Below are 25288 nucleotides of genomic sequence, written 5' to 3' on the forward strand. Positions count from 1 at the left end.
TAATGACTACGGTAGAGTAATCAGATCTGCTAATGATGATGCTAGCTATTCCATTGACAATATCTCGCTGGAGTACGATATGATAACGGATCCCGAATTAGCCAGACAAATTCGTAACCAGTATACCGGAAGTTTAGCCATTTTGTACGATCGCGTGCTGCGACACCGAAAGATCACGAGGGACAAAAAAGATACGATGTGGAATATCAATCTAAACGTGCCCACGAGGTCGTTGAAGGGTATTTTAATGTTGTTCGAGGACCCCTCCGATGCGTTTAAAAGAAATACCGAGAAGTTCTACAATCCCAAGATTACAAAAGTAGAATTGACTATCGAGGGCGTTCCTAATCAACTATATAGCCAAGGAATGCTAGCGTATCACCAGTGGGATGAGATTAAAAAACTTCCTTCTATAAAACGTTCTCCGGAAGTTAACGCAGTCGTGAAAGATCTGTCTCTCGGGAGTGTATCGATGGGTGAACACCTCACCACGAAGTACGCGCTATGGCTCGACATGCGAACAACGGACGATGACCAATTACACGGCAGTGGGAGGAGAATAGAAAATGCTAGCGAGGGTGCCACCATACAGATAACGAAGCTCCAGGAAGCGGCTGGTAAATTAAACATATATTTGTACGTGATTATGGATGCGCAACTTAATATACAGAATGGGAGATTCGTGCAAGCAATCTATTGATAATCTTTTACCTAAAGATCCGCACTGCGCTATCATATGCGGGCAAACGGGCTGCGGAAAAACAGCTTTTATTCTAGATATTTTAGAAAGTCAATATCGGGACGTTTTCGATCATATTATTATTCTGTGCCCGACTATAAGCGTTAATAAAACCTACTTATCGAGAGATTGGGTAATGAATGACGACGGGGTACACAGAGTCGATCCGGGCGATCGTTTACAAGACTGCCTCCGAGTATGTCACGAAAAATACAAAGGAGAATCAACCCTTTTCGTAATAGACGATTGCAGCGCGAGTAAAGAACTCACAAAAAAGAAAGATATGCTTTCATATTTAGCATTCTCCGGTCGGCATACTCAACATAGCGTTTGGGTACTTACTCAAAAATACAACTCTGTCCTGAAAGATCTCAGAGAGCAGACCAAATGGGTAGCGCTTTTTCATTGCAAAGATCGAGATTCATTCGAGGAATGTTTACGCGAAAATGATGTCATTTATACCAAGGGCGAACGAGATAAAGTCAGAAAAGTGTTAGCGGCAACGAAGCACTGTAAACTCGTATTAAAAACCGATCAACCAGCTGCTTATGCAATTGCTTAGCAAAATGTAGCAAAATTATAGCAAATTATAGCAAAAATGTAGCAAATTATAGCAAAAATGTAGCAAAAATGCAGCAAATTTAACATTAGGGGTTAATATTACATAAAAATGTGGTTCGAAATCCTCATTCTTTCGCAACAGTTCATTATTACGGGTTGTATTGGATATGTCATATTATATTATGTTAGACTTAAATATCTCCTTAGGTATTACATTATGGAATGCAACGAACTCATCGAACAAATGCTCAAAGAATCTGATGTTGATCAACATGCTGATAAATCTTTAGATAAACATAGAGAAAGACTCGCCGCTTTGGTAGCCGGTGGAAAATGTTCCCAATATTTGGGAGAAAATTATACCATCGAAAAAATTGATAACATGACCGACGAAGAGATTAAAAATCTGTACGCTCGTTACGAGTCTAGACTGGGAGCTACCATGACTAAAACGATAGGGTCTTCTATATTACAACTATACACAGCCGTAGCTAGTACGTTTCTCCCCATCCCGGCAGAACATCGCCTGTATTTATGCGAATCTCTCGAGAAAGACCCATTCATCGAACACGCTATAAGCGCAGTGAGCTGTGAGTTTTATCATAGATACGGAATGTTTTTAGCTCCGTTCACCACAGCTTTAATAACGGCTAGGTATTGTCAATTTAAACATACGTGCCCACTTAATAATATAAATGGAGACACAGGTGACACCACAGATTGTGAACGAGGAACCACAGATTGTGGAAACGCAACAACAGATTGCGGAACAACAAGTGAATGAGGATGTGAATGAGAAAACAAAAAAACAACCCAGAGTGACAAAGAATCCTTTGAAAATAGCCGCAGGAAGAAAGGGTGGGCTGGCGCGCAAAGCGAAATTAATAAATAATTCAAATATTAATCCTATTAAAACATGGGCACTAGTAGGAGTTGCTGGTATAGCGGTTGTATGGTTCTTTTATAAGTCCGGAGAAGAGAAAACGTCACCCCCGCCGCAACAAGAAGTTCAATTAGAGGTTAGTCCTCATATAATGCTATAAGAAGCATGACTACTCCAGCTACAGACGGTAAAATGTTGGTAAACGCGACGTATCATTCAGCGGTGGTCACCGGCTTGGCCATTGGCTATGCCCGTATGGTTAAAATGATTACTAAAGCCACACCTCCCAAGCTAGATTTTAATGGATATGACATACCAATGATGGTTCTGGATATTGGATTAGCTATGGCAACGAAGGATATGCTCATCAAACAAGGACTTATCCCGGAAGACATAATGAAGTAATTAAACATTTGAATATTTATATTTATATAAACATTTGAATATTTTATATGGCATCAATTGCGATGATGGTCGGTGGAGCTATTGTTAATGCTCTAGCTTTTTCGGGGAGTAATTTTTTATTTTCTAGTATGAGAGGTTCGGAGCAGAAAAGACATAATAAATCTTTAGAACAATACCAAGCAGCCCAGTTACAATATACACAACAGAGAATGAAGAGATTAGACTTTATTCATGAACAACTGATTAAGGAAGGACATTCAATTCAAACGTTTAAGGATGTCGAATCTGCCATGCACGAATACTTCCTCGTTTATGGGAAAAAACTAGACCCAATACCGAGACCAACAATGAGTCAGTTTTATACACCGTCAGAGGAACAAAAGAACTGAGAGGTCGCATTTATTATTATTGGATTGACTTCTGTATTGATTTTCAGCTATACCATGCATAAGTCAGAGTGACAGCTGTGGCTATGCATAATCAATATCTCACAGTGTAGCTGTGATTTGCATTTAGACAAATGATATGATAGATGTATATTCCATGAATAACTGCAAGTTTACACTCATGGGAAAGACTACCCTATGTAACTGGCGCTGTGTTGATTTTTTTTACTGCGGGATACACAACTATTACATCAGGCGCGGAAACATCAACTATACGTGTTCTGTATGCGGGATAGGGGTCAAAGGTCGTTATTGTTTATGCAAGGAACACGGTGCTGATAGGGTCAGGAACCAAATTATTTATGCTAGGAAGGGAGATTACATCAATGAGAGGAATAGGTTGGGGAGAATATGTATTTAGATATATGAAAACAACCAATTAGACATTTGTCTCATTTTGCATATACCATTCAACCACAATGGTTTTTGTCAGAGAATTAAAAGCTATGGCAAAGCAAAGTGGACTGCGTGGATATTCTCGTATGAGAAAAGCTGAATTGATGGATTTACTCGGTTTGGAATACAACAGACCCCAGACTGTTAGAGAACTCAAAGTTCGAGCGAGAAACAGTGGGCTGAGAGGTTATTCTCGAATGAGAAGAGCTGAATTGATCGCTTTACTAGATAATAATCAACCTATTGAAAATGTTGATAATGATAATGATGTTGAGAATCAACCTAATAATGATGATAATCAACATCAAGAATTAATATTTGTACCCACATCCGCCGGCGTTGGTAAATATCTAAGAGGTTGGAAGATGGATATGAATTCCAACATGGATGTTAACGATATTAAGCCCATCATATCGAGTAAAATTAACGAGGAATTAGATGATTTACATAGTATAAAATACCAGCTGACGATTAAAATGACATTGAGTAAAAGTAACACAGACGATAGCACCGAATATACCGAACCATATTTCCGTAGCAATCAAGAAGTTATAACCGAATCCGATACTATAAACTCATCATTAGATACATCAATTCAGAGAATACAGGAAACTTTAGAACGCTGGACTAATAGAGGTTCGGGTTGGGGTGTGGATAAAATCGATAGTTTATATTTAGATATAGCAAATTATATGCCCTTCAAAGGTGGATCTTATATAGATTTACCTCCGTATTATAAGAAGAAAAAAGCCATAATTAACGTAAAAAATAAATCCGATGACTGTTTAAGAATGATGATAAGATCTGCATTGTTCCCCGTAGATTCTAAAATTGCAAATAGACCTTCTAGCTATCCCCAAAACGATGGACTCAACTTCGATGGTATAGACGAACCTACACCAATATCACAAATTGATAAGGTGGAAAAGCAAAATAATTTAGCTATAAATGTTTTCGGACATTCTAAAGGAATTGTTGTACACAGGATAAGCTCCGCTCCGGAAAATATCCCCAGAATCAATTCATTTCTGATCGAAAAAGATGGTAAATATCATTATACGTGGATAAAGAGTTTAAACAGGCTATCATACGATCAAACAAAACATGCTAGAAAGAAATATTTCTGTGAAAGATGCCTGCATGGGTACAGCAGACAAGATCTATTAGAAGCGCATAAAGAAGACTGTAGAGGTGTTGGACAGAATGCTTTTAGGATCGATATGCCTAAAGAAGGAAAAAATATATTAAAATTTGAACATTATTGTAATCAAATGCCAGTACCGTACGTAATTTACGCCGACTTCGAAGCGCTTATCAAACCCATAGAAAATACCAACCATAGCAATACTGATAATAGTTTTACGTACAAAACTTAAGAACATATTCCTTGTGGGTTTGGATATATAGTTGTAAGGTATGATGGGAAAACAAACCCGCCGGTGATTTACAGAGGACCCGATGCAGCGGGAAAGTTCCTAGAATATCTACAAAATGAAGAGAGAATAATCAGAGAAAAATTATCGTGTAAGAAACCCATGCATATGACGAGGGATGATTGGAGTGCTCATAAGAAGTCAACGAGTTGTCACGTTTGTAATAAACCCCTGGATGGGGATTCCGTAAGAGATCATTGTCACGTCACGGGTAATTATCGGGGAGCCGCTCATAACGAGTGTAACTTGAAACTAAAAATGAACTCTCAAACAATACCCATCCCCGTTGTGTTTCATAACCTTAGGGTATACGATTCACATCTCATTATGCAAGCTATCTCAAAGACCGACGGCGGTTTAACGTGCATTCCTAACAATATGGAAAAATACATATCGTTCTCGTTGACTAAACCTATAAATTATAGGGACAAGGATGGGAAATCTAGAACAAAGCAAAGTAATGGGCTTAGATTCATAGACTCCGTACAGTTTCTGTTATCTTCCCTGGACAATTTAGCTAATGCGAACAATCCCGATGACTTCGCGATAACAAATAAATATACCGATAAGATAACTAGTCATTTGTTGCTGAGAAAAGGTGTATATCCTTACGAATATATGGATGATTGGTCTAGATTCGAAGAAACTGAATTACCACCCCTCGAATCATTCTATAGTAACTTAACAGAATCTAGAATAACAGATGCCGATTATGAACACGCTCTGACGGTCTGGGATAAATTAGGTTGTAAGAATTTAGGCGATTATCACGATCTGTACTTAAAAACCGATGTACTGTTACTCGCCGATATATTCGAGATATTTAGAAAGACATGTTTCAAACAATACGGCTTGGACCCTGCATGGTACTATTCCAGTCCCGGACTATCGTGGGATGCATTGTTGAAGAAGACCGGCGTAGAACTAAAACTACTCACAGATTACGATATGCACTTGTTTATTGAGAAAGGATTAAGAGGTGGTATATCGATGGCAGCTAAAAGGTATTCTAAGGCTAATAATAAATTAGTGGAAGGATACGATCCCAGTAAACCCGACACCCACATATTATATCTCGACGCTAACAATTTGTACGGATGGGCTATGAGTCAACCTTTACCCACGGGTGGTTTTGAATGGGTCAATGATATCAATATGAATAATATCCATAATATCAATAATAATGATGTGAATAAAGGGTACATACTAGAAGTTGACTTGGAATATCCAAGTTCGTTACATAAAGACCATAACAGTTATCCGCTAGCTCCCGAAAGATTAATGGTTAATAAAGATTGGATGTCGGAATATCAACGCTCCTTGATGGGTAATAGTAGGTTAGCTAACGTAGAAAAACTCGTACCAAATTTGATGGATAAGACAAAATATATAGTTCACTACAGAAATCTCCAGTTGTATCTATCGTTAGGTATGAAACTTAAGAAAATACACAGAGTTCTAAAGTTCGATCAAAGCCCTTGGATGAAGCCCTATATAAGGTTGAACACAGATTTAAGAAAGATAGCTACCAGCGATTTCGAAAAGAATCTGTATAAGCTCATGAATAACTCGGTATTTGGTAAAACTATGGAGAATCTAAGGAAGCGTGTTGATGTTAAATTAGTCAGATCTAATGAGGAAGAAAGACTCAGGAAACTTATAGCCAGTCCGGCTTTTAACAGAAGCAAGATATTTGATAACGACTTAGCCGCGTTGCATATGCAGAAGAGTAATATAAAATTCAACAGACCGGTGTACGTCGGTATGAGTATTCTCGACTTGTCAAAACACTTAATGTATGACTTTTATTACAACGAACTTAAGAAGCAATACGGCGATAGATGCGAGGTGTTATATACCGACACAGATTCTTTGTTGATGGAAATACAAACCGAGGATGTGTATAAAGATATGGCAGAAAAAATAGATATGTACGACACGAGCGATTACCCTAAAGATAATCCACTGCACAGCGTAGTAAATAAAAAGGTGTTAGGTAAGATGAAGGATGAATGTGCTGGGACCCCTATAGCGGAGTATGTGGGATTAAGACCTAAGATGTATTCTATAAAGAAGTCCGATAATGGAGAGATAAGAAAAGCTAAGGGCGTTAAGAAGTATGTTGTAAAAAAGCATATCAAACACGAACAGTATAAAGAATCATTATTCAACGGTAGAACGTTCAAACACGAGATGAACTCTTTAAGAAGTTTCGATCATAGGATATATGGATTAAGAATGAACAAGACATCATTATCCCCCTTAGATACAAAGAGATGGATTGATAATGATGGTTTAAATACCTATGCTTATGGTTATGGTGGTAATACCGTACCATCGGGAACTATGAACAACTCTTCTCGTACAAATGCCCTACCCGGTCCATCTTGAAGATAATAAAGAATGGGCTCTCCTTCTTTCGTAACCAATCTACTAATGTTATACGTCTTAAGGGACCATATGGGATCGGTTGCGCGACGTAGGCCTCCTTCGAGTTCACTGGCCTGGTATAAATATCTTACCCTTACTCTATCCGGAAGTTTTCGTTCTTTGCCTCTCCTCGGTGCTGAAGATTCGGAAGTCACGGATATCATTTTAATAGCATCTGATGGTTTCTTCCCTATTAATCTCGTTACTTCATTATTCAGCGCTGATACAACGGCTGATAATCGTGTCACCCATTCGGTTGATCTCAATCGCTCGGATTTCATTTCGATCCCATACTGATAGCCAAACAAACGTTCCGCTAATGTCCTGTTAAATCTTTCAACGATAGCTTGACTGCGGTGGGCCTCTCTTTCTCCGCGGACGATTTCGACATCGTTCTTTGTTAACAGTTTAGTTACCGATCCCATAAACTCGCGACCGGGATCTACTTGAAATAGCTTAGGCCATTTTAGCGGTCCGCGTTTATATATGCGACTCAGTGCATTAGCTACCTCTGTTGATTCTTTCGAGGTTAATGGCTCAGCCTCTTTGTATCGACTAGCCACATCCACTACGGTTAAAGCGTATTTATACGTTTTGCGTTTTACCTTATCGTGGGGAAGAAACAAGAGGTCAGCCTGATGAACTTCATTCGTTGTAAAAATATCAAACTTCTTCCTCGGTATATAACGCGGTGCCGGTAAATATATCTGCCACATCGCTTGTTTCTTTAACCAATCCTTGGCCACATCTTTAGATACCTTAGCCGCGGTGGCTAATTTTTTTATTGCTCCTACACCTTTCCAATATCCTCGTGGGCTATAGTAAATTTTATCCATTATTAATTAATATTGATATTTCTTTTAAAACGACTTTCGTTGAATCACATCATCATTTCTATACTAATAGAAGCAATGATTGGCCCCAGGTATTGGTGAGCTAGGGTTAATCTTATGACTATCATTAAATCGCATCATCATTTTGGCATAAAAAATTCCTCCTGTAGTAGCAGTATAGGTATATGAATCCTGCTCCAGTGGAGTTGCGGCAGAACCATCATTACCTATACTACTGTTCTTATTGTCAGGAAAACACCTTCAGCTTATAGATCTGTTGTTATTGTCAGGAAAACACCTTCATCTTATAGATGTGTTGTTATTGTCAGGAACACACCTTCAGCTTATAGATCTGTTGTTATTATCAGGAAAACACCTACATCTTATACATGTATATCTGTCGTTATTGTCAGGAAAACACCTTCAGCTTATAGATCTGTTGTTATTATCAGGAAAACACCTTCATCTTATACATGTATATCTGTTGTTATTGTCAGGAAAACACCTTCAGCTGATAGATCTGTTGTTATTATCAGGAAAACACCTTCATCTTATAGATGTGTTGTTATTGTCAGGAACACACCTTCAGCTTATAGATCTGTTGTTATTATCAGGAGCACCTACATCTTATAGATGTGTTGTTATTGTCAGGAACACATCTTCAGCTTATAGATCTGTTGTTATTATCAGGAAAACACCTACATCTTATACATGTATATCTGTCGTTATTGTCAGGAAAACACCTTCAGCTTATGGATCTGTTGTTATTATCAGGAAAACACCTTCATCTTATACATGTACATCTGTTGTTATTGTCAGGAAAACACCTTCAGCTGATAGATCTGTTGTTATTATCAGGAAAACACCTTCATCTGATTCATGTATATCTGTTGTTATTGTCAGGAAAACACCTACATCTTATACATGTATATCTGTTCTTATTGTCAGGAAAACACCTTCAGCTTATAGATCTGTTGTTATTGTCAGGAAAACACCTTCATCTTATAGATGTGTTGTTATTGTCAGGAACACACCTTCAGCTTATAGATCTGTTGTTATTATCAGGAAAACACCTACATCTTATACATGTATATCTGTCGTTATTGTCAGGAAAACACCTTCAGCTTATAGATCTGTTGTTATTATCAGGAAAACACCTTGATCTTATACATGTATATCTGTTGTTATTGTCAGGAAAACACTTTCGGCTGATAGATCTGTTGTTATTATCAGGAACACACCTTCATCTTATTCATGTATATCTGTTGTTATTGTCAGGAAAACACCTTCAGCTGATAGATCTGTTGTTATTATCAGGAAAACACCTTCATCTGATTCATGTATATCTGTTGTTATTGTCAGGAAAACACCTACATCTTATACATGTATATCTGTTCTTATTGTCAGGAAAACACCTTCAGCTTATAGATCTGTTGTTATTGTCAGGAAAACACCTTCATCTTATAGATGTGTTGTTATTGTCAGGAACACACCTTCAGCTTATAGATCTGTTGTTATTATCAGGAAAACACCTACATCTTATACATGTATATCTGTCGTTATTGTCAGGAAAACACCTTCAGCTTATAGATCTGTTGTTATTATCAGGAAAACACCTTGATCTTATACATGTATATCTGTTGTTATTGTCAGGAAAACACTTTCGGCTGATAGATCTGTTGTTATTATCAGGAACACACCTTCATCTTATTCATGTATATCTGTTGTTATTGTCAGGAAAACACCTACATCTTATACATGTATATCTGTTCTTATTGTCTGGAAAACACCTTCAGCTGATAGATCTGTTGTTATTATCAGGAAAACACCTACATCTTATAGATGTGTTGTTATTGTCAGGAACACATCTTCAGCTGATAGATCTGTTGTTATTATCAGGAAAACACCTTCATCTTATACATGTATATCTGTTCTTATTGTCAGGAAAACACCTTCAGCTTATAGATCTGTTGTTGTTATCAGGAAAACACCTTCATCTTAAAGATGTGTTGTTATTGTCAGGAACACACCTTCAGCTTATAGATCTGTTGTTATTGTCAGGAAAACACCTTCAGCTTATCGATCTGTTGTTATTATCAGGAAAACACCTTGATCTTATACATGTATATCTGTTGTTATTGTCAGGAAAACACCTTCAGCTGATAGATCTGTTGTTATTATCAGGAAAACACCTTCATCTTATACATGTATATCTGTTGTTATTGTCAGGAACACACCCTCAGCTGATAGATCTGTTGTTATTATCAGGAAAACACCTTCATCTTATACATGTATATCTGTTGTTATTGTCAGGAAAACACCTTCAGCTTATAAATCTGTTGTTATTATCAGGAAAACACCTTCATCTTATAGATGTGTTGTTATTGTCAGGAACACACCTTCAGCTTATAGATCTGTTGTTATTATCAGGAAAACACCTACATCTTATACATGTATATCTGTTGTTATTGTCAGGAAAACACCTTCAGCTTATAGATCTGTTGTTATTATCAGGAAAACACCTTCATCTTATACATGTATATCTGTTGTTATTGTCGTGAAAACACCTTCGGCTGATAGATCTGTTGTTATTATCAGGAAAACACCTTCAGCAGATAGATCTGTTGTTATTATCAGGAAAACACCTTCATCTTATACATGTATATCTGTTGTTATTATCAGGAAAACACCTTCAGCTTATAGATCTGTTCTTATTGTCAGGAAAACACCTTCATCTTATAGATGTGTTGTTATTGTCAGGAACACACCTTCATCTTATAGATCTGTTGTTATTATCAGGAAAACACCTTCATCTTATAGATCTGTTGTTATTGTCAGGAACACACCTTCAGCTTATAGATCTGTTGTTATTATCAGGAAAACACCTTCATCTTATACATTTATATCTGTTGTTCTTGTCAGAAAAACACCTTCAGCTGAAAGATCTGTTGTTCTTATCAGGAAAACACCTTCATCTTATACATGTATATCTGTTGTTATTGTCAGAAAAACACCTTCAGCTGAAAGATATGTTGTTATTATCAGGAAAACACATTCATCTTATACATGTATATTTGTTGTTATTGTCAGGAACACATCTTCAGCTGATAGATCTGTTGTTATTATCAGGAAAACACCTTCATCTTATACATGTATATCTGTTCTTATTGTCAGGAAAACACCTTCAGCTGATAGATCTGTTGTTATTATCAGGAAAACACCTTCATCTTATACATGTATATCTGTTGTTATTGTCAGGAAAACACCTTCAGCTGATAGATCTGTTGTTATTATCAGGAAAACACCTTCATCTTATACATGTATATCTGTTGTTATTGTCAGGAACACACCTTCAGCTTATAGATCTGTTGTTATTATCAGGAAAACACCTTCATCTTATACATGTATATCTGTTGTTATTGTCAGGAACACACCTTCATCTTATACATGTATATCTGTTCTTATTGTCAGGAACACACCTTCAGCTTATAGATCTGTTGTTATTATCAGGAAAACACCTTCATCTTATACATGTATATCTGTTGTTATTGTCAGGAACACACCTTCAGCTTATAGATCTGTTGTTATTATCAGGAAAACACCTTCATCTTATACATGTATATCTGTTGTTATTGTCAGGAACACACCTCCATCTTATACATGTATATCTGTTGTTATTGTCAGGAACACACCTTCAGCTTATAGATCTGTTGTTATTATCAGGAAAACACCTTCATCTTATACATGTATATCTGTTGTTATTGTCAGGAACACACCTTCAGCTTATAGATCTGTTGTTATTATCAGGAAAACACCTTCATCTTATACATGTATATCTGTTCTTATTGTCAGGAACACACCTTCAGCTTATAGATCTGTTGTTATTATCAGGAAAACACCTTCGTCTGATTCATGTATATCTGTTCTTATTGTCAGGAAAACACCTTCATCTCATAGATCTGTTGTTATTATCAAGAAAACACCTTCGTCTTATACATGTATATCTGTTGTTATTATCAGGAAAACACCTTCAGCTTATAGATCTGTTGTTATTATCAGGAAAACACCTTTTCCAATCACTGGATTGTCTGGTCCAGATTCTTTCTTTCACAGACCGCTGTCATTTTGTTAGAATATTGCTGGAACGCGGCGTTAGGCAAACAAACAACCAAACGCATGAGCACTCCGGTGTGGACGAGTGAGCTGCTCCACCGAGGCGGCCGAGTGCCTTGTGCATGTTCATGTCAACAACGCGTCTATATGTTTCGAGGATCAATATCACATCACTTATTTACAGACATATATAACTAGTACTACATGACAATGGTCGTCAACGCGTCGCGTCGACCACATCACAAAGCAGGTCCAACACTGGTTGGTTGATCAGTGCGCGACATATAGTCCTCAAGCGTGTCTGTGTGGCCTCAGTCAGGCGTGTGTTAATCACGGGGGTATATTACATCACACAGTTTTACACTTTATATATGTTCATATATAGCCGATCATTTGTCAACTTTCAGAACTTGACAATGGCTAAATGTCGCCGTTACAATACCCTCCTACATGTCCAGTGTGTGAACTCGTCACGAGGTGTGGTCTGTTGATCGGTATGTTACTGAGAGTAATACGGACATTCAAGTGGGATTCTCCAAAGACGGACTGGACGTTATATCCGCCAGTCGCGGGACGTCGCCCATCAATACTTTCATAGGGTGCATCTTCATACGCGGGGATACACGGTCGGCAGTTTTGAAATGGCAGTCTCGTCTGTTGTTAGCTATCTCTCATTAATTATTGGCACGTATCGGCCAACAAACAACAGCAGCCTGAATATGTTGCACGTGTATTGATTCCTGCACAGTAAAGCCCAAACCTTCCGGCCACAATCCGTATCGAAGGACATTGCTCCGGTATAGGTATTACTCTCTACCAAGACAGAACCGTTTTGTGGAACATGGGTCTTCGGCGTGACGGCCAATAGGCTTTAACTTCCAGTCTGCCTCAACGCTTGAACCACTAACCTTCCCCAAACTTTTAATCACTACATCCTGCCCCAATGTTTGAACCACTATAGCTGGCACCAACGTTGGAACCACTATAGCCTGCCTCAATACTTGAACCACTACATAGCCTGACCCAACGTTTGAACCATTAGTCTGCCCCACGCTTGAACCACTATAGCCTGTCTCAACGTTTGAACCACTACAGCCTGTCTCAACTTTTGAACCATTATAGCCTGCTCCAAACTTTGAATCATATCCTGCCTCAATGCTTGAACCACTATAGCCTGTCTCAACGTTTGAACCACTATAGCCTGTCTCAACTTTTGCACCACTTTAGCCTGCCCCAAACATTGAACCACAACAGCCCGCCTCAATGCCTGAACCACAACAACCTGCTTCATTGCTTCAACCACAATAGCCTGCCTCAATGTCTGAACCACAACAGTCTGTCTCAACGTTTGAACCACAACAGCCTGACCCAAACTTTGAACCACAATAGCCTGCCTCAATGCCTGAACCACTACAACCTGTCTCAACGTTTGAACCACTTTAGCCTGACCCAAACTTTGAACCACAATAGCCTGCCTCAGTGCTTGAACCACTACAGCCTGCCTCAGTGCTTGAACCACTACAGCCTGCCTCAGTGCTTGAACCACTACAACCTGCACCAAACTTTGAACCACAACAGCCTGACCCAAACTTTGAACCAAAACAGCCTGCCTCAATGCTTGAACCACAACAACCTGACCCAAACTTTGAACCACAACAGCCTGCCTCAGTGCTTGAACCACTTTAGCCTGCCCCAACTTTTGAACCACTGTAAGTATAAATAAAAATGAGTGATCTAAACGAGGGGAACTATTTGCTTAGATAAGTTAAAATGGAATGACGAAATTAAGGAACCAAACACTGATCAACAGGCGTCCCATCCTCCGAATATAAAAATAGTATGTGCCGTGAAGGCCTGACGTATCGGGATAGACATCTCTGCGGTCGATATGCCTCTGGTGGCGAGAGATAGACTGTGTATAGAGGCTGGTGCATCGATGGATTTATACCTCTGTCGGCTGTCAATCACTCAGCTACCTGGATACTGACAACAACCTGACTAAACACTCTCCACATCTGAAGGTAGGCAACCTTCCTCTAAGCGTCTTTAGTTTTTAATGTTTTCATTTGTTACAGAAATCTTCGTTAGTCGTGTTTTCTTTTGTAGAATGAAGTGTTAGTTGAGAAATGGCAGGAAATATTTCTGTTATTTGCCGAAGGCGCCTGACACAAAACGATATCGAATGAATGACAAAGCATAAACACTGGCACATTTGTCTTTTTATACCTAACGCGTTCAATTATATAATTAAATAATCACACGAAGTACAGATTACATGTTGTGAATGGGTTCATAATGAACAGATTATATGAACAAATATAGTTATTGTATAGGACGGGGAGATATAGATGGTATGTAGTTTCGGATAAGGAGGGGCATATTAAGGGATGGTTCATAGTATGGGGCATAGAGGGAAATATAGATGGTCAAAAGTATGGGGCATAGAGGGAAATATAGATGGTCTATAGTATGGGGCATAGAGGGAAATATAAATGGTCAAAAGTATGGGGCATAGAGGTAAATATAAATGGTCTATAGAATGGGGCATAGAGGGAAATATAAATGGTCAAAAGTATGGGGCATAGAGGGAAATATAGATGGTCTATAGTATGGGACATAGAGGGAAATATAGATGGTCTAAAATATGGGGCATAAAGGGAAATATAGATGGTCTAAAATATGGGGCATAAAGGGAAATATAGATGGTCTAAGCTAAGGGGCATAAAGGGAAATATAGATGGTCTATTGTATAGGACATGGAGGGGCGCCCTGTTGTGTGCAGAGCCTGGCAACCTGCATTAATATTTCCTTCATTGCGGTTCGTCTCACGTTCAACACACAGTTGACGCCGTTTAGAAACATGACATCACTATATGAAGTAGCTAGCAGTCCAACAACGTTCATTTTGTAACAGGCAGCTTACACTGAAAGATGTGCCTTGTTGTCGGGGTCAATTGAACGGGGAGCTATTACCAGGGGAATACGACGGAGCGAGCCAGTTGATTAATCATTTTCCTATCACTTGAGACTATCGTCAATACTTGAATACACACCAGGGAACCAGGGTCCGTTTCATTCGCCTCAGTTGCTTTGAATAATGATATATAGTTGTTGAAAAAAAGGACACTTTAGCTAATTTCATAGCAACCAAAACGTCCATGTTGAAGTTTATGTTCGACTGTCTCCCGTTACATACATAGTATATTAGGCCTGAATCCCGTGGGTGTCATTATGGGGTCGCCGTGTTTGGTCATGTTTTATGATGTTTAAAAATTTGATTAAGTTTTTTAAATACTTTGATATTGAACTATCATTCTATCGTTTCCATTTAAGTATGTATTCATACGTTTCCAAGGAGACAAAATCACGTGACTGAAATTGATTCCCCCGTAATTGGATTTCAGCAGCGGCAGAAATCTCACCACTGATCAATTGAACAAACTTCAATAGCTGCATTTTGTGTATCATTGATTCAGGTCATCGGCATATTCGTACTGACTATCACATAATCGAAATGTGTGTATGTGAGTTGCTGATTACACATATTCGATCACACCCTAACCTATAGTCACCCAGTGCAGCTCATTTTGTTGCAACATCCGTCGCTGTTAGTACTGTTATTTATGAAGTGAATGACGTTACTATGACTACGGCTAAACGCCAACGCCCCGCGACAGCTTCCGGGTGCTTCTACAACTGCATATTGTAATGAGGCGCAAAGTTATTAATAGCACGTTGCGCTGTTGCTACTGGTGGAGTGTCTCCACAGGTAGGTGTACACCACCGGCACAGCTGGACATGGAGCTGACCAGGAACCAGGTGCGGGGATCATGGTAGCCAGTCGATAATTCCGGCAAATAGTTGCGGGTGGCAAACACAAACGCATAGGATACCGTTGTAACAAATATCATACCACCGACTTGTCCAAACTAGCAGTTTCTTGTTCCTTTTGGTCGTATGAATGTATACACGAGTATGTCGCTTGATGTCCGCGGACAGGTTTTCATCTTCTCGGTATAAGTATATGTATGTATACACGAGTATGTCGCTTGATGTCCGCGGACAGGTTTTCATCTTCTCGGTATAAGTATATGTATGTATACACGAGTATGTCGCTTGATGTCCGCGGATAGGTTTTCAACTTCTCGGTATAAGTATTAGGTCAGATTATACACGTGATCACAAGTTTAGGTCCTAACTCCAGCATCTAGGGTCAGATTATACACGTGACCACAAGTTTAGGTCCTAACTTCAGCATCCAGAGTCAGATTATACACGTGACCACAAGTTAAGGTCCTAACTCCAGCATCCATCGTCAGATTAAACACGTGATCACAAGTTTAGGTCCTAACTCCAGCATCTAGGGTCAGATTATACACGTGACCACAAGTTTAGGTCCTAACTTCAGCATCCAGAGTCAGATTATACACGTGACCACAAGTTTAGGTCCTAACTCCAGCATCTAGGGTCAGATTGTACACGTGACCACAAGTTTAGGTCCTAAGTCCAGCATCCATAGTCAGATTATACATGTGATCACAAGCTTAGGTCCTAACTCCAGCATCCAGAGTCAGATTATACACGTAATCACAAATTTAGGTCCTTACTCCAGCATCTAGGGTCAGATTATACACGTGATCACAAGTTTAGGTCCTAACTCCAGCATCTAGGGTCAGATTATACACGTGACCACAAGTTTAGGTCCTAACTCCAGCATCCAGAGTCAGATTATACACGTGATCACAAGTTCAGGTCATAAGAGTAGTCCACAATGTATTCACATCTCCACATTGCCAGAAACGATGCGAAATAGTTTCTTCGTTGACTTAACAGAGAGCACATTGCAGATTCTTAGATTCCTACATCTAGTACAAATAGAGGTTGGATGGACCTTTTGTATGAATGAACATATACTCTCATCATCCGAGTGTTCTTGTTCTTAGTTCTAGTGACAGTGCTAACGTATACCTCTGCCAAGGTGAAGTTAACATCAAAACAGGCTTTTGAACTTGTTTTGGCAATTAAACCATAATGATATATGTGTGATCATTTTCTTACGGAAGGCAACTTTCTGTTTCAACTTTATGTGCTGGAGAAAGTAACACGCATGTAGTAGCGTGGCTACGGCAACAGGTGCGGGTATAAAACATAACGTCAAAAGAATCCACGTGTTCTCTGCTTTCTAAACATGCTTTCTGTTTCATAATCATCATATTCTGCACCATCAACAGTGAAGTATGGCAGTAGTTTAGTTAGCAGTTCTAGAAACATGACTATTCTTAAATCAGTTCACGATTTCATTGTCAAAAGCGAAAGATTCGAGTAGCTTAATTTTATGCATGTAGTAATGGATAACTGCATTATCTGATTTCAAAGACACCATATGTATTGGCTTCATATATTTCATTTGTGCATTTAGTATGTTTATGTTTAGCACTATCTTACATATAATCTTATATCTAACCAGCTGTTGTAAAGGTATTACCTGGAGAGGTATTTACATAAGCAAGTTTTGCTTGTTTACCGATCCAGATTTGTTCTGAAATAAAAATATGTTTAAACCAAGTATGTGCCAACATTAAATAAGCTTGCAGGCAGCATTGTATGTTATATAAGATAACATGCAGATAAGACATCCGAACTCTGGAGTTCACAGCATGCCAAAGAGTGTAAACATATATGTGAAATCTCAACCGCCACTCTTTCCCAGTGTCGTCAAGCATGCAGGGGAAATATATCCGAAGCACAAATAGGATGTTTATCGCGGTCCATTAGTCAATTCTCACCGGGGCATAGTCCCAAGTTATTCATGAGGTGTCTCTGTGGAGACGTTCACACCCCATAAACCGCCCCATTACAACGGTCGACATATGCTGCTTTCACAATCCCGCAATGCCATATGTACGCTGTGCCTGCTGTGCAATATGTCAGCGTCATCGCGTTAAGTGTTATAGCTCATCGTGATTAGATACTTCAAAAGGATTTACCCGCTATCGATGTTTTCACACTGAAATGACAAATACATGAAGAATTGTTGATACTTGAAAAACAGCAACATCCGTCTCTGTATGCCATTGAATCAAATCATTACAAAGACGACGAAATGGCAAATAATTCTTGGACAGCCATCGACAACTTTGTCAATTTAATTAATTGAAATCCAACCCTAAGCACTTTTAAGATCTGCAAGATTACGTCTATTCTAGTGATATCTTAATGTCTATATATCTTTAACAAATTTTGTCTTTATTTGAGAATCGACAAGTTTACAGCATTAAGGGCTGCCCAAATGTGGGTTAAAATATAACACTGCGCTGCACTGCACAGCGCTGTCGCAGCGTTCGTTCCGTGTGGTGCGTCCTTTACACTGTTTCGCGTGATAGTGGGTATAACGATGTATATTGTTTTGCACTGCAACCTATAGTTCTGAACCTGCCCTACCTTGTCCTATTGTAATACATTTTGCTCACGGTATTTTTACCTATATAACAGCTTCGTACGTGATTTGTATCCAAGTTGCTACAACTAGTGTTTGGCTAGATGCCAAATTTGACGCGTGCTTTTTCTTCATTACGACCAGGGTCTGTTCAGATCTACAACAAATCTGTGTGTTATTACTGACATAGTTTCCTTGGAGAAACGAGCTGAGGTTTAAGTGTGCACATTACTAAATGTCACCTTTTGAATTTTCTCACTCAAACTGATCAGAGGCGTATACATATAAAACAAGTGTGAGCAGACTAGATTCCTGTATGAAGATGTTCGCACGAAGTGTCACACATGTTGTTTCGAACATGTGCCTGAACTGATTACTTTATGTACGGAATAGTTTCAACTCCCTGGAAGGGTTCCGTCGTCCTCACTGTGTGTGTGTGGCTGCAGGGAGTTTGGTTCACCCCGCAAACACACCCTGTCCCAGATAGCTGCTCTGTCACGTTACAGAATGTTGTTTTTCTACATAGTTTATTAAACGATTCATAAGATGTAGGCAGACAATGCGCTTCAGCTAAATTTTACGCTGAACAATTCCCTTCGTATCTGACTACACTGCATCTATTATTGAATCTGTCGATCACAGGAGCAGTGGGTCTCCTTCAACACTGAGACGTTAAACCTGCTGCTGCAGTAACAAACCGTTATTACCTTACAACTGTGGGCTATCAGATCCATATCAACCTTTGTTCTATATTGGACCGCTTAGCGTGTTTCGTACTGAATAGAGGGGAACTTTAAGCTCGACCCTGTAGCTGACTTGAGCAACTGATCCGATATGCTATTGTTAGCTGATTGGAACAGACTACAGGTAGAACATTGCCAGCTTGGCTCAGATCGATGTTCTCGTGTGGAATTAGGCTACGCTCGAGTGGAGTGAGTTCGTGAGGCAGCGGAGTGAGACTGGGTTGAGCGGGATTACTGGTCCACCCGTCGCCACGGACACTGTCAAACAGTCGCATCAGATCTCCAGACCCTACCCATACCTAAACAGGTGTACTTCTGTTGTAGTACTGGGGCCAGGTGAGTTGTGATTGTTTACCCTGTTTACGAAACACTTTTGTTTGTGTATTTTCTTCTGTATTCCTAGTTGTTGTCGACGACAGCAGAAAATACTTCATTAGATGTTAAGAAATTAATTGAATCGAAAAGCTACAATACCATCTTACCACTGATGCATTAGTTTCCAGCGGGAGGTAGCCAAACCCTGCTACCTGCCTTCTCATTAATAACACGCTACGTCGATCTCTTATCTGACAGTAACGTCGATACACAAACTTGGTCGAGCCATAGGCTTAGTATCAACAGTCAATATGTATTCTTTCATTTTATTAGTTGATTTTAATGAGTTAATAATATTCTTTCATCTAACTTCGTCTAACGGAAATATATGTCGATATTGTCCACTTTTTCGCCGCGAGTCTTTTGAGATGCCCCCTTCGATATTGTTTCCTGATATATGTGTAAATATATGCCAGTTTGTCTAATTGTGCGTGTGTGATGAGTCACATGTGCCACTTGCGGGTTATGCGGCATTTTACGAGCTGAATGGTAAGGGGTACACATACAAGAACGCTTAGCTCCTAAAACCCCTTACACCTCTCTAGCTAATGTTTGTTTGTTGTTTAACGCCGCACTCAGCAATATTCCAGCTATGTGACGGCCGACTGTAAATAATCGAGTCTGGACCATACAATCCAGTGATTGACATCATGATCATGCACACAGTTGGGTTACGATGACATGCATCAACCAAGTCAGCGAGCCTGACCACCCGATCCAGTTGGTCTCCTCTTACAAGCATAGTCGCCTTTTACGGCAAGCATGGGTTGCTGAAGACCTATTCCACCCCGGATCTTCACAGTTCACAGAGTTATAAAAACGCAGAATCGTGATGTAATAAAGATGTTATAAACATATATATAGGTAATCGGGTGTATGACAAACAGGTAATAAGGGTGTGTGACAGACGGGTAATCAGGGTGTATGACAGATAGGTAATCAGGGTGTATGACAGACAGGTAATCAGGGTGTCTTACAGACAGGTAATCAGGGTAGTATGACGGACATGTACTGAGGTGTATGACAGAAAGGTAATCAAGGTGTATAACAGACAGGTAAACAGAGTGTGTGACAGACAGGTAATCAGAGTGTGTGAAAGATAGGTAATCAGGGTGTATGGCAGACAGGTAATCGGGTGTATGGCAGACGTGTCATCAAGGTGTAAATTCCACGTGGGCAGGTAATCAGGGTGTATGACAGACAGGTAATCGGGTTTATGGCAGACGTGTCATCAAGGTGTAAATTCCACGTGGGCAGGTAATCAGGGTGTATGGCAGACAGGTAATCGGGTGTATGGCAGACGTGTCATCAAGGTGTAAATTCCACGTGGGCAGGTAATCAGGGTGCATGACAGACAGGTAATCAGGGTGTAGGACAGATAGGTAATCAGTGTGTATGACAGACAGGTAATTAGGGTGTGTAACAGACAGGTAATCAAGGTGTATGACAGACGGAAAAACAGAGTATGTGACAGACAGGTAATCAGGGTGTGTGACAGACGGGTAATCAGAGTGTATGACGGGCAGGTAATCAGGGTGTATGACAGGTAGGTTATCAGGGTGTGTGACAGACAGGTAATCAGTGTGTATGGCAGACAGGTAATCAGGGCGTGTGACAGACGGGTAATCAGGGTGTGTGACAGACGGGTAATCAGGGTGTAGGACAGATAGGTAATCAGTGTGTATGACAGACAGGTAATCAGGGTGTAGGACAGATAGGTAATCAGTGTGTATGACAGACAGGTAATTAGGGTGTGTAACAGACAGGTAATCAAGGTGTATGACAGACAGGTAAACAGAGTATGTGACAGACAGGTAATCAGGGTGTGTGGCAGACGGGTAATCAGAGTGTATGACGGGCAGGTAATCAGAGTGTGTGTGACAGACGGGTAATCAGGGTGTGTGACAGACAGATAACCAGGGTGTATAGGTAGGTTATCAGGGTGTGTGACAGACAGGTAATCAGGGTGTGTGACAGACAGGTAATCAGGGTGTGTGACAGACGGGTAATCAGGGTGTATTACGGACAGGTAATCAGGGTGTTTGACAGACAGGTAATCAGGGTGTGTGACAGACAGGTAATCAGGGTGTGTGACAGACAGGTAATCAGGGTGTTTGACAGACAGGTAATCAGGGTGTGTGACAGACAGGTAATCAGGGTGTGTGACAGACAGGTAATCAGGGTGTGTGACAGACAGGTAATCAGGGTGTATGACAGACAGGTAATCAGGGTGTATGGCAGACAGGTAATCAAGGTGTATAACAGATAGGTAAACAGAGTGTGTGACAGACAGGTAATCAGGGTGTGTGAATGATAGGTTATCAGGATGTATGGCAGACAGGTAATCGGGTGTATGGCAGACAGGTAATCAGGGTGTATAACAGATAGGTAAACAGAGTTTTTGACAGACAGGTAAACAGAGTGTGTGACAGACAGGTAATCCGGGTGGTTGACGGACAGGTAATCAGGGTGTATGGCAGACGTGTCATCAAGGTGTAAATTCCACGTGGGCAGGTAATCAGTGTGTATGACAGACAGGTAATCAGGGTGTAGGACAGATAGGGAATCAGTGTTTATGACAGATAGGTAATCAGGGTGTATGACAGACAGGTAATCAGTGTTTATGACAGATAGGTAATCAGTGTGTATGACAGACAGGTAATCAGGGTGTATGGCGGTGGTAGTCGGAATATATATTAGGAAGATAGGTGATGTGTACTTGTATATACTTTATTATGCACTAAGCGTCTTTTGACATCCGGACTGGTCTTGCTACAGACTGACGTCATGGACATCAACCCCGCTGACTTGAGGCAGCACTGCCAGAAGGAAATTGCCAACCCCACAGGTTCTGCCGTGGATAAATTCAGAAGCAAGATCTTTTTGAGAAAAGGAACAGCAGGGATTAAGAGTATAGGCAGGTATGTACATGCCTACCACAGACCACACAGGTACGACTGGGGAGGTATGTATGTACCTACCACTGACCACACAGCTACGACTGGGCAGGTATGTATGTACCTACCACTGACCACACAGCTATGACTGGGGAGGTATGTATGTACCTACCACTGACCACACAGCTATGACTGGGGAGGTATGTATGTTCCTTCTCAATGACATAGAACTGAGTGAAGTGAACACTGAACTGTGGCCGTAACTGCCTTGTAATGCTGCATAGGCAAGGCAGTAGACTAAATTATTCTAAAATATTTTGCTTTTGTAAACAAACATTAATACACTGCAGATACTTGATTGTGTACACATCTTTCATTCTTCATGTTGACAACTAGCATCCTCTCCTGTTTCAGGATGTTTAAGATTTTCGATGATGACGGCAACCGGAATCTGAGCCGGGAGGAGTTCAAGAAGGGGGCAACAGAACGCGGCATCAAACTTGAGGAAAAGGAAATGGAGGAACTCTTTGCCGAAATTGACAAGGATTCCACAGGATTTATCGAATATGAGGAATTTTTGAAAGCACTTCGGGTATGTGAGAACTCTTGTTGTGCTGTTCAAACAGACCCCACAAAGCATGTCCTCTTGTAGTCCACAGAATAGCTTGTGTCGTTGCATCAGTTCAATTTCACATTGGATGTAGGTTCAAACACTGACTCCGTCTGTCTCTAGGGCCCGATGTCTGAAAGCCGGATGGACCTTGTGAAGAAGGCCTTCAAAAAGCTGGACGAGACCGGTGACGGCATTGTGACGGACCAGGATCTGGTAAAGAAGTACGACATCAAGCACCATCCCAAGTACAAGAGTGGGGAGTGGACTGCTACACAGTGCAGACGCTCATTCTTAGACACTTTCGACATTCAGGATAACCCAGATGGAAAAGTATGTGACATCCACTTAGTTTTGTAGTAAATGGTAAATCATGAATGTAAGTTCCAACTCTCTTCTATCCCACCCAACCCCAACCAACAGATTCTATCACTTCCTTTGCCCCATTCTTGAAACTCACAGGATTCACAAGAATCAACAGGAACAAGAACAGGAAGAAATATGCATGTTGATAGCTGAAGAAAAGTTACTTCTTTTTGTCGCAGCAAAAAAAAATATCCCAAATCAGTCAAGTGTCCCTCAAAATCTCAAGTGGATCTTTTTTTTTAAATATAGGTAACTATAGAGGAATTCATAAACTACTACAGCGGAGTGAGCATCAGCATCGACAAAGATGCCTACTTTGACCTTATGATGAGGAATGCCTGGAATCTCTAGCAACCTTGACAGGTGAGATACGGGTGAGATCATTGTTGAGTGGGGAGTGCTTTATTTAGACATGGAGTATAGCAGTGTGATCTCCAGCAACCCCAGGACAGGTGAGATACGGGTGGGATCATTGTTGAGTGGGGAGTGCTTCATTTAGACATGGAGTATAGCAGTGTGATCTCTAGCAACCCCAGGACAGGTGAGATAAGGGTGGGATCATTGTTTAGTGGGGAGTGCTTCATTTAGACATGGAGTATAGTAGTGTGATCTCTAGCAACCCCAAGACAGGGGAGATACGGGTGGGATCATTGTTGAGTGGGGAGTGCTTCATTTAGACATGGAGTATAGTAGTGTGATCTCTAGCAACCCCAAGACAGGGGAGATACGGGTGGGATCATTGTTGAGTGGGGAGTGCTTCATTTAGACATGGAGTATAGTAGTGGGATCTCTAGCAACCCCAGGACAGGTGAGATACGGGTGAGATCATTGTTGAGTGGGGAGTGCTTCATTTAGACATGGAGTATAGTAGTGTGATCTCTAGCAACCCCAAGACAGGGGAGATACGGGTGAGATCATTGTTGAGTGGGGAGTGCTTTATTTAGACATGGAGTATAGCAGTGTGATCTCCAGCAACCCCAGGACAGGTGAGATACGGGTGGGATCATTGTTGAGTGGGGAGTGCTTCATTTAGACATGGAGTATAGCAGTGTGATCTCTAGCAACCCCAGGACAGGTGAGATAAGGGTGGGATCATTGTTTAGTGGGGAGTGCTTCATTTAGACATGGAGTATAGTAGTGTGATCTCTAGCAACCCCAAGACAGGGGAGATACGGGTGGGATCATTGTTGAGTGGGGAGTGCTTCATTTAGACATGGAGTATAGTAGTGTGATCTCTAGCAACCCCAAGACAGGTGAGATACGGGTGGGATCATTGTTGAGTGGGGAGTGCTTCATTTAGACATGGAGTATAGTAGTGGGATCTCTAGCAACCCCAGGACAGGTGAGATACGGGTGAGATCATTGTTGAGTGGGGAGTGCTTCATTTAGACATGGAGTATAGTAGTGTGATCTCTAGCAACCCCAAGACAGGGGAGATACGGGTGGGATCATTGTTGAGTGGGGAGTGCTTCATTTAGACATGGAGTATAGTAGTGTGATCTCTAGCAACCTTGACAGGTGAGATACGGGTGGGATCATTGTTGAGTGGGGAGTGCTTCATTTAGACATGGAGTATAGCAGTGTGATCTCTAGCAATCTGGACAGGTGAGATACGGGTGGGA

The 25288-nt window shown here is 40.4% G+C and overlaps 1 protein-coding gene across 1 annotated transcript in view; it reads left to right on the top strand.

The window, feature by feature from the left end:
• LOC124118788 (calcyphosin-like protein) overlaps positions 1-25288 on the top strand; it is a 48652-nt gene that overhangs the window by 17169 nt on the left and 6195 nt on the right. Inside the window, exons 2-5 of the mRNA XM_046481070.1 lie at positions 22572-22714; positions 23105-23282; positions 23424-23633; positions 23916-24029. Of these exons, the coding sequence (XP_046337026.1) occupies positions 22581-22714; positions 23105-23282; positions 23424-23633; positions 23916-24017 (624 nt within the window). The 5' untranslated portion in view covers positions 22572-22580 and the 3' untranslated portion in view covers positions 24018-24029. The remainder of the gene's footprint in view (positions 1-22571; positions 22715-23104; positions 23283-23423; positions 23634-23915; positions 24030-25288) is intronic.

This window comes from Haliotis rufescens, unplaced genomic scaffold (genome assembly GCF_023055435.1).
Source record: "Haliotis rufescens isolate VD_foot unplaced genomic scaffold, xgHalRufe1.0.p SCAF_2, whole genome shotgun sequence".
In the NCBI taxonomy this organism is placed as follows: domain Eukaryota; kingdom Metazoa; phylum Mollusca; class Gastropoda; order Lepetellida; family Haliotidae; genus Haliotis; species Haliotis rufescens.